General features: G+C 37.9%; 1 protein-coding gene and 1 long non-coding RNA gene across 4 annotated transcripts in view; both read right to left on the reverse strand.

The window, feature by feature from the left end:
* Positions 1-3,528: 3,528 nt before the first annotated feature.
* LOC103661653 (60S acidic ribosomal protein P1-like) lies at positions 3,529-4,589 on the reverse strand. The gene has a single exon (XM_040625967.1). The coding sequence runs from the start codon at positions 3,992-3,994 to the stop codon at positions 3,623-3,625; it is 372 nt and encodes a 123-aa protein (XP_040481901.1). The 5' UTR covers positions 3,995-4,589; the 3' UTR covers positions 3,529-3,622.
* Positions 4,590-12,518: 7,929 nt separating this feature from the next.
* LOC103661551 overlaps positions 12,519-17,769 on the reverse strand; it is a 106,571-nt gene continuing 101,320 nt past the window's right edge. For 2 of the 3 annotated variants that reach the window (XR_568166.2, XR_568167.2), the window contains 2 exons: positions 12,663-12,723; positions 12,527-12,563 (listed from right to left, as the gene is read on the reverse strand). This is a non-coding gene — a long non-coding RNA (uncharacterized LOC103661551). Of the gene's footprint in view, positions 12,564-12,662; positions 12,724-17,769 lie in introns of all 3 variants that reach the window. The other variant, XR_005833711.1, reaches the window with a different exon arrangement.

Consider the following 17,769-nt stretch of genomic DNA (forward strand, 5'->3'; position numbering starts at 1 on the left):
GATCCTTTTACTGTCTCCATGGTTTTTCTTTTTCCAGAATATCATATAGTTGGAATCATACAGTTTGTGGTGTTTTCAGATTAACTCCTTTCACTTAATAATATGCATTTAAGTTTCTTCCATGTCTTTCTATGGCTTGATAGCTTATTTCTATTTGGGCTGCTATAACAAAATATCACAGACTGGGTGGCTTATAAATAACAGCAATTTATTTCTCAGAGTTCTGGAGGATGGAAGTCCAAAACTGGATGCCAGCATGGTTGGGTTCAGGTGAAGACCCTCTTCTGGATTGCAGATTGCTGACTACTCAATGTAACCTCACATGGTGGAAGGGGCAAGGGAGCTTTCTCTGGCCTCTTTTGTAGGGGCTGCAAAGTATCCTATTGTATTGATATAGCATGGTCTTATTTAACCCATTCCCTATTAATAAACATTTGGGTTGTTTACAATCCTTGTTATTACAAATAGTATTTCTTCTTTTTTTTAAGATTTTATTTATTTAAGATAGAGAGCATGCCCATGCATGAGATGGGGGGGTGGCATTGGGAGAGGGAGAGGCAGAAGCAGGCTCCCTGCTGAGCAGGGAGCAGGATGCGGGGCTCAGTCCCAAGACCTTGAGATCATGACCTGAGTCGAAGGCTTAACTGACTGAGCCACCCAGATGCCCCTACAAATAGTATTTCAGTGAATTCCTGTGAACCTATCTTTTTGTCCTTTTTTCAATGTATCTTTGTAGTAGATTTCTAGAAGTGGGATTGCTAAATCAAAGGGTAAGTACTTAGGTAATTTTGCTATATATTGACAAATTCCCCTCTCTGTAAGAGTTACAACATTTTGTATTTCCATAACAGCGTATTAAGGTGCTATTTCTTCACAGCCTCGTCAACAGAATATGTTGCAGACTTCTGGATTTTTCCCAATCTGATAAGAAAGAAATAATAACTCAGTGAAATTTTAAATTGCACTTCTATTGTTATGAATGTAATTGAAAACTTTTATGTTTAACAGCCATTTTCATTTCTTTATCCTATGAATTGTATTCATATTTCTAGCCTATTTTTCTTTTTTAAATTTTATTTATTTGACAGAGAGAAACAGCCAGCGAGAGAGGGAACACAAGCAGGGGGAGTGGGAGAGGAAGAAGCAGGCTCCCAGCGGAGGAGCCTGATGTGGGACTTGATCCCAGAATGCCGGGATCACACCCTGAGCCGAAGGCAGACGCTTAACCGCTGTGCCACCCAGGCGCCCCTCTAGCCTATTTTTCTATAGGATTGTCTTTTTTCTTTAGTTTTAGAAGTTTTTATGTATCTTAGAGATATGAACCATTTGTGTATAACATATACTTTTTCCAAGCCAGTCATTTGCTTTTTTATTTAGTTGTGTTTATTTTCACATTTTTAATTTTTATCTAATCAAGTTAATCATTTTCATTGCTTCTGGAATCATAGTTTCCCCACTTTCAGGGTATAGAATAATTCAATTGTATTTTCTTTTAATACTCTTATAAATCACCAAACTAACTCAGTTTAGTGGGTTTTAACCAGCAATTTTTAATATTTATATTTATTTATTTATTTAAAAAGATTTTATTTATTTATTTGAGATACAGAGAGAGAGAGCAAGAGAGAGAGAGAGAGAATGAGCATGAGGGTGGAGGGGCAGAGAGAGAAGCAGACTTCCCTGCTGAGCAGGGAGCCAGCCCAATGCGGGGCTCGATCCCAGGACTCTGAGACCACGACCTGAACTGAAAGCAGATGCTTAACAGACTGAGCCACCCAGGCACCCCACAACCAGCAATTTTTAAAATAATAATTAAATAGAACAGAAAAAATGTATTAATTGCACATAATATAAAGTATTGAAAGAGCTTGGAAGTTGTCATTCCTATCCTCACAACAAGAAAAAAGCTGAACAAACTGAAATGAATTTTGATGAGTTTTTAGAGTCATCAGAAAACCGGGGTCAAAGGACAAAGTGTTGCTCCCCAAAACAGAGAGACAGACAGGAAGATACAGAGAATTGCAGTTTACCAGGAGTAGAAGCCCAGGGAAAGCATCCAGGAGCAGGAACCAGTATCTGTAAGAATACTTCGAACTGTAATTGATTATTTACTAAGTGGCTCCATGTAGACTAGCTTAAGAGTTAAAAACTCCAAGGGGACCCAGTTTTAACGGGACTCTTCCATTTCTATGAGTTTTACCTCCAGAGCTCCTATGTTCTCACTGTGAAGATGGGAGACAAATCCCCTAGTACTTCCAGCCAGAGGAGGGAAAAAGTAACCGTTTTGAAATACATTCTTAGCAAGGTCTACCCTCAACAGAAACTGTTTTACCAGAGCCTAACTGACTGGGGTTTTACTAAAGCCTAACTGGCCTGAGGGAAGGGAAATACCCAGCTTAGACTCACTAAAAGACTGACACGTAATGATAGGCCCATAGAATACTTCCTCACTCTATACCTTGCATCAATAACAATAGGGCTCCTGTAAAATATCATGAGATTGAAGCTAAAAGAACTAAAAGCCTCAGATGTTATTTAAGGAGTCTCTATGAAAACCCAAAGACTACAGGGGAAACAAAAGCAATGACAATGAAAGAAATTTATAGCTTCTGACACCACAGTTAAACAGCAAACACAGTCTACTCTTAGCCAGATAAACATAAAGTGTGTATTGTTTTGTAACAATTTGTATGTGTAACATATATCAATATAGATATAGTTATGAATGTGTGTATAGATTGCAGTCTAAGTATTTCTTACTTTGGACTATAATCAAAAAAGTTGAAATCAATTGGCATAGGGAATCTCTTGACTATACTCTCCACAAATCAAATAATACTAGTACCTATACACTCATTACCCTTTCAAGTACCATCAAGAGTTTCTTCCATTCCATGTAGCAACAGCTCAGTGAAGGCATGAACAATGTATATTCATGAATGTGGTTTTCTTATTTTCATTAATACAGTGGGGATTTCACAGATTGGTACTTCTCAACCAGAACTTACTTAAACTTTTCAAGTCAGCATAGGTCCTTATGTCCTAGCAATGCTTCTCTCTTGGCTGTGATACCCACCGAGCTAGTAAAAGATGCCAAAGGAGCTAGAGGCCCTTGTGATCTTGACAGACCTGCTTACCTTCATCTCACTTGAGCTAGCCATAGTCTTCATTCACAATGTTATTGTTTGAAGCATGCAGAGGTTTCAAGTATAAATATGGCACATAACTTGTATTTCCTATAGTACTAAGACTTTTAGTAATTTGCTCTCCTTAACATACTTCTGTACTCTCTTGCCTGCTTCCTACATCCACATCTTTGTTCTTGCTTTTTGAACTCACCTAAATGAATCTCATGCACGGGTATGATCAAACTCCTCTTAAGTCTAATTCCTCTATGAAACTGTAAAGATCCCCCTTAGACTTTCATCCTTTCCTTTCCTTTCCTTTCCTTTCCTTTCCTTTCCTTTCCTTTCCTTTCCTTTCCTTTCCTTCTTCCCTCCCTCCCTCCCTCCCTCCCTCCTTCCTTCCTCCTTCCTTCCTTCCTTCCTTCCTTCCTTCCTTCCTTCCTTCCTTCTTTCTTTCTTAGAGTTCAGCTTTTTATTGAATAGTTTCAGAAGAAGGTTTAGTCAGAAAGACCAAAGCCCATGTCATCTTCAGACTCCTGATTCTTCTTTCTTTGCTTCCACCTCCTATTCATCAGCAGGGTGTGGGGGGCAGCCGTGGTGGATGGAGCAAGACCTCCTGCTGGGGCAGGTTCATCAGCCCCTACCTTGCAGACAAGGCTCCCAATGTGGACACTGGCCAGGGCCTTTGCAAACAAGCCCAGCCAGAAAGGTTCAACATTTACACCTGCTGCTTTCATGAGGGCATTGATCTTTTCCTCTGTTACCATCACTTCATGGTCGTGGGCCGAGTAAATGCAGGTGAGCTCTGAGACGGAAGCCATGGTGTGGGCAAGGGCTGAGTGGGTGCTACCCAGCACGGTGCTAGTCATGGATGAAGTGAGGGCCTCGCCCAGAAGTGGCCTAAGCTTCCTCCGGACGACTGAGCACCTTACCTAACCCAGTCTCTACATGTCCAAAGAATTGATTTCATGAACCATTCTTGTTAATACAAAAATCATTATCACCATGAGTTTATTACTTATTTCACACATAGGAATCTTGACACACCTGTTAAATTATAAGCTCCTGAAGTAGATGGTCATTTCTTATAAGCTTCATCTCAGTTGATCAAAAGATTGGCATGTAGCAGGTATTCAAATACTTATTCAATGAATGGATTCATGAAGGACTCAATAGACCAGTTCCCCTTTAAGAAAGATAGTTGTTGGCTATCTATCTCTTATCCTTTCTATTATTTTTGTGGATGTGATTATTTAAAAGTTCACAAAATTAGCTATCCATGAAATAGGACCAGTTATAATAATCATGTCTTTCTAGGGGCGCCTGGGTGGCTCAGTTGGCTGAGCATGGGACTCTTGGTTTTGGCTCAGGTCATGATCTCCTGGGTCGCGGATGGGGTTCCGAATGGAGCTCAGCAAGGAGTCCGCTGGAGATTTTCTCCCTCTGCTCCTTTCCCCCCTTGCATGCGTGCACTCTCTCAAATGAATAAATTAAGCTTAAAAAAATAAATCTTTCTAGAATTTAAATAAAAACTTGAAAACATTTTAAGGAAATAGAAAATGAAGCAGAAGAGAAAATAAGGGAGTCGTTCTCCTCCTTTCATGTGCAAATGGGCACAGTTTAGAAATAACATTTATAGATTTTCAAGTTTACAAAGAAGTTTCACACTTGATTTTTTTTTTTTAAGTAGGCTTCATGCCCAGCATGGAGCCCAAGGTGAGTTTGAACTCAGGACCCTAAGATCAAGACCTGAGCTGAGTTCAAGAGTCGATTGCTTAACTGACTGAGCCACCCAGGCACCCCCTGAAGTTTCACACTTGAAATCATTTTGTAGGGAAATGTGCTTTATTTTGTGCTCATTCTTTTCTCTGTATTTATCTCCACTTCTTACCTCCCACTTCCTCATAATCACATTCTTCTTTCTTCTGGCCTTTAGGTGCCCATTGTCTCAAGTCCCTCTCCAGGGGACCATGAGAATGGAATGAAAAGACCCCTGGATTTGGTGCTGGCAGATCTCAGTGTAAATCCTGATTCTGTACACAGACCAACTGACAGGCTTGGAGGAGGCGTCCACCTCTCAGAGCTCAGTCTCATTCCTTTGCAGAATAGACGTTCCAAGTCACCCTCCTTCACTAGGGCTGCTGGGACATTCAAAAGTTAACACACAAGGAAGGGCTTGGTAAGTTGTTAACTTTAAAATTACATGTTGCTAAAATGCAGAGCTGTTTGGGTTCTTGCACAAAGGTCCGAAAGAATGCTCTTTGGGTCATCCCTTCTGATGCGTTTCTCCTCTTTTCCTTAGCTCACGTCAGAACATTGTTTATTAGTTTTACCATCTAAATTTAACTGTACTGATATAATAAATCTAATATTAACCACTTCCCTTAACTCATTTGATTGGTAACTTGTATCAGGTGAATCATTCCAGTGATGCTGATTCATTGTAATGAGATTGTTTCTCAATCTCCACTACCTCACAGTTCAGATTTTAATTGCTTTAGGTTGGATATAGCAATTATATTTTGACAGGACTGAATAAAAATTCTGTAATGTATGACTGCTGAAGAAATATTTATGATATTGTACTGTTAAAATTGTACTAATTGCAAAAAAAAAAAAAGAATTTAAAAATAACACTGATGGTGCTAACTTTCCCAGCTGCAAAAGCATTTAAAAAGATGAATAAGGGGGGAAAAAGATCATTAAGAGGATTAGTCAGCCCTGTAGTCAGATGACAGACCTTCCTAAGTAAGGCTATTTAGATAACTTCATTCTGTATGTGGAGCTTCTAATCAACTTTTTTCAAGTTTTATTTAAATTCCAGATAGTTAACATACAATGTAATACTAGTTTCAGGAGTAGAATTTAGTGATTCATCACTTACACATAACACCCAGTGCTTATCACAGTTAAGTGCCATTCTTAATACCCATTACCCATTTAAGCCATCCCTCTACTGACCTCCCCTCCAGCAGCCCCTAGTTTGTTCTCTATGGTTAAGAGTCTATTTTATGGGGGTGCCTGGGTGGCTCAGTCGTTAAGTGTCTGCCTTCAGCTCGGGTCATGATCCCAGTGTGCTGGGATAGAGCCCCTCATGGGGCTCCCTGCTCAGTCGGAAGCCTGCTTCTCCCTCTCCCACTCCCCCTGCTTGTGTTCCCTCTCTCGCTGTGTCTCTCTCTGTCAAACAAATAAAATCTTAAAAAAAAAAAAAGAGCCTATTTTATGGTTTGCCTCTCCCCTCCCATGTTCATCTGTTCTGTTTCTTAAATTCCACTTAGGAGTGAAATCATATGGTATTTGTCTTTCTCTGACTGATTTATTTTGCTTACCATAATATACTTTAGCTCCATCCATGTCTTTGCAAATGGTAAGATTTCATTCTTTCTTATGGCTGAGTAATATTCCTTTGTGGATATATACCACAATTTCTTTATCCATTCATCAATCAATGGACATTTGGGTTCTTTCCATAATTGGCCATTGTTAATAATGCTGTTATAAACATCAGGGAGCATGAGTCTCTTCAAATCAGTATTTTTGTATCCTTTGGGTAAATACCTAGTAGTGCAATTGCTGGATCATAAGGTAGTTCTGTTTTTAACTTTTTGAGGAACCTCCATACTGTTCTTCTCATTAACTTTTGAACTCATAATTCCCTGAGGTTTTGTCACATTTATTGATTCAATCCTTCTCTCAGTGACAATTGGATGCCATTCAAAACATATTTTTAAGTAAAACTCTTTCATCTTTTTTTTTCCAGTTAATAAGTAATCTTTACTATAGAATGAAGGAAATTCAAAGAAAAAGTAATATATAATTGAGTTACATTCCAGGTACAAATTTTTATTACTCAAAAAGGCATGCATATACAACATTAAACAATCAATGTCCCAAACATTCAACTTTGGTATTCCCTTTTTTAAATCTGCAGGCCTCTTCTTTATCCAGATTCTTGGAAATGTTGACCCATCTTCTAATATATACTGGAATTTCTTTTAGAATTTTGGGTCTAGAGATACTTCTTGATTTTTTTTAAAAGAAATGTAAGAGATCTGAAAAGCCTATTAATATCTCCTTTATGCCATTGAATCTAGGGCCATTTCTTTCGACTTAGGTTAAAACTACTGTCCAAGTAGCCAAATAACCAAACAACTCAACTAGTATCTATAAATTCCTCCTACGAGTAATTCTGATTGAGAGTTTGTTTAGTTGTGTACGTTCAGACACTTACTTGGTTTTTGTATATAAACCAAGCATTTTTATGGACAATACAATTCTTCCTTCTTTATTTTCATCAACCATTCATTCGAAACTTGTGTAAGCTAGCTTTTGCTATAGTAACAAATAATCCCAATGTCCTCGTGGATTATAAGAACACATAGGCTCAAGATCATGAGGGCGGTGGTTCTGCCAGATTTAGCTGAGCTTGGTAGAACTAGATCTTGCCTCCATGAAACATGTATTTTCATTCCTTGGCCAGGCTGAAGGAATAAGCCAGTACCTTGGACATACTATTCTCATTTTGGAGGGAAAAATCAAGAGACTGGACATCAAGCCATGCAAAACATGCAAGAACATTTAAAACTTCTACTGAGATATTCTCTTAGCCAAAGAAAGTAATATGACCTAGGCTGAAGGCTGTGGGCAAGAAAGTAGACCTTGTTCACAGAGAAGTACGGTGAGGGTATTGAGGGAATGAATATTTGTAAAATAATGCAATCTACCACAGCCTGCCATTGTTTACAAATGTTCACTTCCTTCCCTATAAACAAACAGTCACCATTCTAACAATACTTTAAGGTCTCATTCAATCAAAACACCTAGATTGAAATCCAGGCTCTTAAAATATATATCATGCTCAAACATAGCTCCTCTTGACTTGTTATTTGCACCCCACACAGCCATAATAAAATAGTGGAACCCACAATAAACACTTTATTTAGAAGGGGGAAGAAAAGGAGAACCCAGCAATCACTGACCCACAGTAATTCTGAAATCCCAATGAGGAATTGTTATAAGGTCTACCAATCTGAGTTATTGTAGGAAACTTAATCAACCTTTGGTTTTGTTTCCTTTTTTTTTTTTTTAAAGATTTTATTTATTTGACAGAGACAGCCAGCGAGAGAGGGAACACAAGCAGGGGGAGTGGGGGAGGAAGAAGCAGGCTTCCAGCAGAGGAGCCTGATGTGGGGCTCGATCCCATAACACCAGGATCATGCCCTGAGCTGAAGGCAGACGCTTAACGACTGCGGTACCCAGGTGCCCCTTTGGTTTTGTTTCCTGGAGGTAGATTCATAGTCTATCGTCCTTCATGTCTCTTGACTTCATCTTCCAGGAGGTCTTTCCTTTTCTCATATCATCTTTGTGAAAAATTGCCCTCTTTGGCTACCGAACAGCTTTCTCAGCCTGCCTATAGAAAGTTGAGGGCTCAAGAATAGTTTTATTGTTCAAACAATCACAACTCCTTTTAATTCAGGCTGGTGGCAGTTTGGGCATTACTACACTTTCAAAAATATTCTTGGTTTCTTTGATACCTTTGTTTCCTGTTAATGCCTCCTGCCAGTAACCAAATCCATCATTAGAAGACATTCTTCTGGGCTTAATTACAGATAATTTTAACTCTTTAGACTTTCATTGGGCCAAATCTATGGTCTTTTTACCCTGAGCCATTTTGTACCAAGTGAAATGACTTACCAGGGATCACTTTAAAGGAATCAAAGGTCTCAACAAATAGTGTGGTGACAACAGTCTTGATTTGGTCTTTGCTCTCAAGTTTGAGTCTTATTAGTAGTAGTAATAATTTTAATTAGGTGTATTTTTACTTAACAGAATGAAAATAGTTTCTCTTCATATTATGAAGGATGACAAAAGCATTTTATAGGCACTTTATAATATTAATTTTGCATAACTGCTCATGTCTTCTAATGTTTATAATGGGTTTCTAAAAGAGAATAGATAGTATAAATTGCTTTTCTTCCATTTATCCATTTTAAAGTTTCTTTGAAATTATCCTTAAAATTCCCTATATTACTATGGTATTTTTGTATTCAGAATTTGCTCAAGTTGTTAAATTTCTTTCTTTTTTTTTTGAAAGATTTTATTTATTTATTTGACAGAGAGAGACAGCCAGTGAGAGACAGAACACAGCAGGAGAGTGGTAGAGGAAGAAGCAGGCTCCCAGCGGAAGAGCCTGATGTGGGGCTCGAACCCGGAACGCTGGGATCATGCCCTGAGCCGAAGGCAGACGCTTAACACCTGCGCCACCCAGGCGTCCCTCAAGTTGTTAAATTTCTGATATACTTTACATTCACTAAAAATATTTCAAATTATTCCATGTAAGAAAATGCACACACAACTAGAAAATGACTTTCCATGCCCTTGAGTTGGTCTTTGCACTGAGGTTTTTTCTTAATTTGTAAATAGTTTACTGGCTGGAGATGAGAAACAGTTGCATCTTTTAATTCTTTCTCTGGATTTCTGGATTCTCCTTTTCTCTACCATACTTATTTGAAAAAAAAAGGCCAATTATTTTCTCAGCTCATCTCTTTCTTATAATGCCCAATAAGCAATTTGGGGCCACCAACATTCTGTTTCAAAAAGTCTTTGCCAAAGTCACAAGTTCATAGGTGTATTTTCTGCCTTTCAAATTATCTCAGGTAACAATTTTACCAAAATTTTCACCCATTGTATAGTATAGGTTGTCATTTTTCCAGCCTCCTTTAACATTAGAGTTCCCATAGTAGGCATGGTGCAAAACTACATACTTTAGTTTTTTGTTGTTACAGTAGTGCCTTGCTTCTAGGTATCAATTTCTTTATTAATCAACTTTTATTGTGATGACAAGCAATCTTCAAATCTCAACAATTTACAACAGTCATTTGTCATGCAAATTACTGGGCTCTACTGGGCTCTTTTGGGCTTGGCTTGCATCATGTGTCTTCTCTATTTGAAACAAGTCTGAGATATTAAAAAGAAAACCACAGACCCAAAATAGTATTACTTAGGTTGAGTCTCCAAACTAGGGGCTAATCCCTAATCTAATTGCAATTTCAATCTCCCCTGGAGATGTAGTTTTAACCGTAAGTCGGGAATTCTCTGATCAGCACCAATGAAGTAACAGGCTAAGTGGGCCCCCTCCATTCTTCAAAGGAAGATGAGGCAATCTTCAGGATACGGCCTTTTGCTTCTGAGCTTGCCTGAAACCATCCTTTTCTTTTGCTAATAATTTTTTTGCCCCACCTTCCTTCTTATAAAAACCTTCCATTTTGTACAATTCCTTGGCGCTCCCCTCTACTTACTACATGGAATGCTGTCCGATTCATGAATCCCTTAACAAAGATCTTCAAATTTACTAGGTTGAGTTTGTTTGTTTGTTTGTTTGTTTGTTTTTAACAGAAGAGTAGCCACTATTTGAAAAATACTTTGCTGACTGTGGAAGGCAGGAAGAAGAGGAGTGTCAAACCATGCAAGTGCTCTTAACGTTTCTACCAAGATGTGTTGTATGTCATATCTGCTCACATCCCATTGGCTAAAGCAAACCATAGTCATCAAAGTTAATTGGTGAAGAGAGCAAATGCTTACCATAGCACAGAAAAACAAAACAAAAACAAAAACAAACTATGAACAAAAAGTGAAATATACAACGGCAAATATTTACTGAAAAGATACTACGACAAATATTTCCTCCCAGCTGCTAAAGGCATTCTGTGAACAAAACAGTGTCTCTGATCTCAGAAAATTCAGTCTAGTGGAGAATTCCACTAAGTAAATAAGCAATTGAATTGTAATGTGAGGAGCGTACATGACTGCATGCCACTTAACTCAGAATTAAGACTTTAGGGAAGGCTTCCTGGAGGAAGTAACAACTGAACTGGTACCTGTATGGTGAACAGGGGTTAGACTTGTGAAAAGAGTCAAGGAGCAGTGGACTGGGTTCTCAGCAGCTCAGCATGGGCAAGGCCTGAGGACAAGAGGGAGCCTGGGGAACCAAAATAATTCAGTATGGTGTCATGGCAGAGACCAACCCTGCCAGATGCACCAAACAATATTTGAATATTTCATGTTCAAGACATAAGTATTAGGTTTAAAACTGTGGAGTCACTGGTCCCATTAACAATTGCACTGTAATATACTGCTATACACTAAAACTGAAAAAGAAAAACAAATAAACCTGTGCCTTACACAGGTGGAACAGACCAGTCAGCATGGGCATTTACATTTACACAGGGTGAAGGCAGAAGTGGTTTTATTAAACTGCCTTGTGGCCTGGCACTTTTCTCCAGCATGCTTTGTGGGAGAAATGCTCAGTGTTGAAATTGAGGGAATGCTGCTAATATGGTAATTACTTTGCCATCAAGGGCAACCACTGGCAAGAGAAAAATTGCCTTGAGGTTTATAGTTTATATATCTGATTAGAAACAACAGTTGCTTCTGTCAATTAACTACATTAGCCAGATTTGGGAGGGAAAAACAAATTGAAATGTAATTTTACTCTATCACTCTTCAAGGGTGTGGCTTTGAACTTGGTCTAACCAGTGTGAAAGAATCTGAAGAACATGGTGGAGGGAGAGGGGCGTCTGGGTAGCTCAGTCGGTTGAGCGTCCGACTCTTGATTTCAGCTCAGGTCATGATCTCTGCGTCATAGGATCCAGTCCCACATCAGGCTCTGCACTGGGCATGGAGCCTGCTTAAGATTCTCTCCCTTCCACCACCTCTGTCCCTCCCCCTGCTCTCAAGCTCTCTCTCTCTCTAAAATAAAAAATTAAATCTTAAAAACAAAGTAAAACAAAAGAAATAACAAGTGTTGGCAAGGGTATGGAGAAAAAGGAACCCTTGTCCACTGTTGCTAGGAATGCAAACTGGTGTAGCCACTATGGAAAATAATATGGAGGTTCCTCAAAAAAATTAAAAATGGAATTACCATATGACCCCACAATTCCACTCCTGGGAATTTACCCAAAGAATACAAAAACACTAATTCGAAAAGATACATGCACCTCTATGTTTACTGCAGCATTATTTACAATAGCCAAGATATGGAAGCAATCAAAGTGTCCATTGATAGAGAAATGGATAAAGAAGATGTAAATACATACAATGGCATACCACTCAGCCACAGGAAAGAATGAAATCTTGCCATTTGTAATCACAAGGATGGATCTAGAGGATACAATGCTAAGTGAAATAAGTCTGTCAGAAAAAGACAAATACCATATGATTTCACTCACAGGTGGAACTTAGGAAAAAATAAGACAAAAGAACAGAGAAAAAAGGAGAATAAAAAAAACAGACTCAAATACAGAGAACAAACTGGTGGTTGCCAGGGGGGAGGTGAGTGAGTGAATGGGTGAAATAATGAAAGGGATTAAGAGTGCACTTACAGTGAGGAGCACTGAGCAGTGTATAGAATTGTTGCATCATCATATCAGATACCTGAAACTAATAGAACACTGTATGTTAATTATACTTGAAAAAATTAGATATGGTAAAATATGGCTTTGCAAAGTAGGCCAGGATATAGAATTTTAAAATATTCACCTTTGTTTAAGACACTCTTCTCACTTCCCTTAAGCACCCATGTTGCTTATCGTTGTAAGAACTAGTCATGAGAAGAGAAGTTATAGTTAGTAAACACAAAAATCCAGAAAGAATCATGGAAGAAATCAGATGTTGATGCAATATTAATGCACTGTATATGATCTTTTCATCACCAAAAACATTGGACACATTATGATATATTTGCACCTCAACTCCACCACTGATGCTCCCACTGGCATCTTAGGCAAAAGTACTGAAAAGGCTAAGTATGCCTTTGCTTTCTTACATTCACCTGGGATCTCATTGTTTTTGCTACAGAATTACCACTTTTCCTCCATCCTAATATTAATAGCTACCATTTATTGGTTGCTTCACGAGGCTCTGGACACTGTTCTAGTCAGTGTGTGTACATGACATAACAATAGCAATATAAACACAGTTCCTTCATTTGTTAGTGAGGCAACTGAGACACCTTGATCATTAAATAATTCTCTCAAGCACATAAAGTAATAAAGTGGTAGAGACGAGATGCAAATCGGATCTTTCTGACTGTAAGAAAACGCAAAGTTCTGACCAGTCCACAACACTGCCATCTGCACAGGATGTGTCTCTTGCACACTGTAAGGTCTGGCTACACAGAATTAGTTTAAGCTAATGCTAAGACATAAAGGACTCTAACCCCTCTGCCTCCCCCTATATTTTATCTTTCCATTCTGAAAGATGAACTTGCTCATTCAAATGAATCTCTAATTGGATTGATTTCATGTAAGGTGACAGAAGGAAATGAAACATTTTCGACAAATTGAGGAAGTATTTGGAAAGAGGAGCAGGAGTCATTCAGTTGCCATCTGAATGATTCCACAGAGTTGGTAGTGTAATCTCTGGTTGATGCTTTCTAATATCACACACCCACACAGGTCAACCTTGCTCACCTCTTCTCTCAAGAGTGTTTAGCGAAATTTAAAGCTTTAACTAAAAAGAAAACATTGAAGAAAATCAGTGAGGTGTATTAATAGCATACACGAATTTAAAGTCCCTAATACCAAGGCAAGCTTTCTACTTGTCTTCATTCATAATTTATTTACTAAGCAATTTCAACTTATTCTTTGGTTTTTACCTACATTTTATGTGAACTATTTTTCCATATACTTATCCACCTTCATTTACTTATAGAGTTAATCTCTTTCTTTTGTGTTCCCGAAGCATTTACTATCTTTATATGACAGCTCTTACACATAGCATTTTATTTTACTTGTTTTTACATATCAAGCTTTTTTCATTTTAACAATCTCCTAGGGTTACATTGACTTATAGATTTTTAATGAGAGCATTTAACAGTGTTTGGCACAGATTAACTGCTGAATAAGTTAACTTACAATTTCTATATCTGTATTTCCTATTTGAAAAATGCCAGCCACAGGGGCAATTGTAACCTAACATGTATATGCAAAACTGATTCCTCTAATTCATTTGTTTCTCTGTTTTCTTTGCTCACTCCTCTTTCTCTTGCAACTTGTGTTTTCCCTTTTGCCTTTTTGCTTTTGGTTCTCTTTCTCTGTCTCTCTGACTCTACATGCCTTTCATCACAGTCTCTGATTAGCTTCATTCTGCAATGAGCTCCTCTTTGTGTCACAGAAGATGGCCACTAGTATCGGGTTCTTAATAATCTTAGTAGCTTAATAATCTTAGCAGAAAGAGAACTTATTTCCTGTAGCATTAAAAATGTTATCATCCAGTCTTGATATATTTTATCTTACTTTCTGCTGCTAATAGTCTAATATGGGGGTAAGTCAGGAGGATATACCTCAAATATCTGGAACCTGATCTATCACCTTTCATTCTATATTACTTAGGTTTTTATTGGGATAAACTATGTGATAAACAACCCCAAAAATCTCAGCTCCAGTCTCAGAAGAATCTTTCTGGTTGTTCCAAACTTGGTGCCAGCAGCATTCAGGCGGCATGCTTCCTCTTCAATGTACTCGATGTGCCCTATTCCCTCAACCTTTGGTTTAAAGTCTCAGGTTTCATTCTAGTTGTACTAAATTAGGCTATGCTACTGTCTCTCTGAACTAGTCATGGACCAGGCTAATGTTTATTATTTAGGCCTGAGCCACATGTGCTACTTCTGAACTAGTCATGGACCAGGCTAATGTTTATTATTTAGGCCTGAGCCACATGAGCTACTTCTCTGAAGCATATCAGCTGCTTAGCAGGATGATGGGTGGTTACGTGAAACACAAGCTGGGTGCTAGAACCAAAAGAAGGTGATAAAAGATTGCCAGAATCAGCAATTGCCCAACACAGAATATGATGCTTACATTTTAGATTTCTTATTCACGTTTGTGGCTTAGCCTACTCTGATCTTAGGAAGAAGGATTGGGCAACAGCCATGATGTAAACTGGCTATTAGTAGATGTCGCCTCCAAGACAGAAATGAGAAAATTTGCAGAATAAAGAAGGAAAGATGAAGAAGAAGTACTTTGTAAGGGTGATATTTTTCTTCCACCACCTGATCTAGTGATAAAGAGCAGCTACTTAAGTTTAAACTTTTTCTTTCCCTGGAAAGAATATAAGACATTCCGAATTAGAAACATCTGTTGGTACATTAGTCATTGTTCCAGTTCTAGGGGGAAAAATAGCAAAATGTTGGTCTTGACAGTGGAGGAAGAGTTACCCAGAAAAATTTTTTCTTGATCAAAAAAATCAAAATATACAAATAAGAAACAGAGAAGGACACATGTTAAGTAATACAAGAGTTCTGAAAAAAAAATACAGTACATCTGAATTTATGGTGCGCAATAAATACTTAAGGATGGTTAAGAAACAACTTTAGTGATGCTGACAAGATTATTGCTACTTCCAAGTCATACTGTTGAGGGTCTCAGACTCTGTCTTTAGTCAAAGGACTGCTACTATGTATCATGAAGGATTTCCTATATAGAATTCACTGTGGTTGGGGCACCTGGGTGGCTCAGTTGGTTAAGTATCTGCCTTCAGCTCAGGTCCTGATCTCAGGATCCTGGGATCAGCCCTGTGTTGCACTGTGCTCAGAAGGGAATCTGCTTCTCCCTCTGCCTCTGTCCCTCCCCCAACGTGTGCCCACGCAGTCTCTCTCCCTCTCTCTCTCTCTCAAATAAATAAATAAATAAATATTCACTGTGTTTATAAAGCTCCTACCTTAACCTTTTAAAATATTTGTCTGTAAGGTGGTTTTGAACTGCCCTGAAGATTTCGGGTGCTCTTCATAACCCTACTTGAAGCCATTCCTCTAAGGATGGCCCACAATTGTTCGCTTGTTTATGTTCTAGCAATGAAACAAAATAATATATGAGATATGATTGAAATAGTCCTGAGTACATGGAATGTGCTCAGTAAACTGCAGGACTCAGTTATCTTTCTTATTACTGCTTTTCTTTTGTCCCATATAATTTGGATCACTTTTCTGTAAGAGCAAATTCTGTGTGCAAGTTGCTGCTCTAAGGATTTGGTGGCAGAAAAGTCCACCAACACCTTTGTCTGATCTCAAAGGATGAATAAAGGAGGCAGCTGGTTTCTAACATCTTTGCTTTGACAGCCCTCAGAGCCACCGGAGGCTCACATGCAGTTGGGGCTATTGGTAGCTTCTGGAGAAAGAACGCTTGAACATCCTCAGAATGCCAATGTTTTTTCAGGGAATAGTATCCATGTGTCTCAAAGTGAAAATTAAATCCAAACTTCCTTCATCATCAAACACTTGCTGTTCCTCTTTGAAAACTTGGTGAATCTGGTGCTCATGAAAACATGGGTTAGTGAAGATCAGTGTGAAAGGCTAAATAACACATGTCTTCTTCCTCCTCTTTGGTTCTTCCTTTTCATGGTCCTAATACTTCTCCAACAGAAGAAAAGCAAGCAGTGAAACAAAAAAAGATGTAGGAATGATGCTACAAAGTAAAGGATCACCCCTCAGTTAATGATAGAAGAAATGCTAGTTTAATGCAATACATCTTAAATACTGATAATTAAATACTGATCAGCAAATGATCATTTAGAGGTTTGTAACTACTACATTTTTATGCTATGATTTATTTCAGTAAGAATTCTGTGATATGTTTTAAATGCATTATGTATGAAGAGCAGAGGTTATGTCACAAAATAGTCATCTTCATTTTGAGGTTTTTTATACTAAAATACCTATAGAGAATTTTTTAAAGATTATGCTCAAAATACAAAATGGAAACTAGAAAGAGTAGTCACTGATATTTTAATATTTATTTATATTTACAGAAATACAAATCAAAATGAGATTTGATTTTTTAATGTTTCAGGCTAGACCAGGTGAAATAGCAAAGGATGTGGAACTAAATAGATATTTTGAAGGGAGAGCCATTAAGATTTGTAATTGAACTGGATCTGGCATGGGAGAGAAAAAAGAGGAGTCAAGGATAACTCAGACGTTTTTGCTCTGAGCTCCTGAAGGATGACTGAAATAGGAAAGCCATGAACCGAGCAGGGATGAGGTAGGAGTACAGAGAAGAGGAGTTCCTTTGGGGGCGTGATAAGTTTGAAGTTTGAGTCTATTCTCATAAGCAGTTTATTTTCCCACAGACTCATTTTAATTAAATCTCTTGATTTCCAGGGTATAGTATTCCTCAACTCAAACCCAAGGAAGAGATTTTTCTCTTCATAATTTGGCTTTTCACAAGTTCTGATAGCACAACAAATTTTTTGAGATTATTGACTTTGAAAAACAAAAGTGTAAACAGAAATACAACATGCCATAACAATCAATTATTGCTATCATTATGTGTTGAGCATTGTGCTAACTGCTTTACAAATGTAACTTTTCTCCTATTTTCAGATAAGAAAAATTGAGGATTTAAAAGGGCCTGGGGACACAGTTAACACTTAACACAGCTAGTGATACCATTTTGATTCTAAAGGCTATGCTTAAAGGCATTAAAATATATTTTATGTGTTTGGTTTTTTTTTTGAAAAATAGTAATACTGACTTTTATGCATGTATTCTAAACATTTCTAACATTTTCTTTATCTTTTACCTTTTATAAGCATATTTTTATTGTGTTTCATACTAAATAGAAGCAAATATTCAAAGTAATCATTCATA

The sequence above is a fragment of the Ursus maritimus genome, unplaced genomic scaffold, assembly GCF_017311325.1.
Source record: "Ursus maritimus isolate PB19 unplaced genomic scaffold, ASM1731132v1 scaffold_9, whole genome shotgun sequence".
In the NCBI taxonomy this organism is placed as follows: domain Eukaryota; kingdom Metazoa; phylum Chordata; class Mammalia; order Carnivora; family Ursidae; genus Ursus; species Ursus maritimus.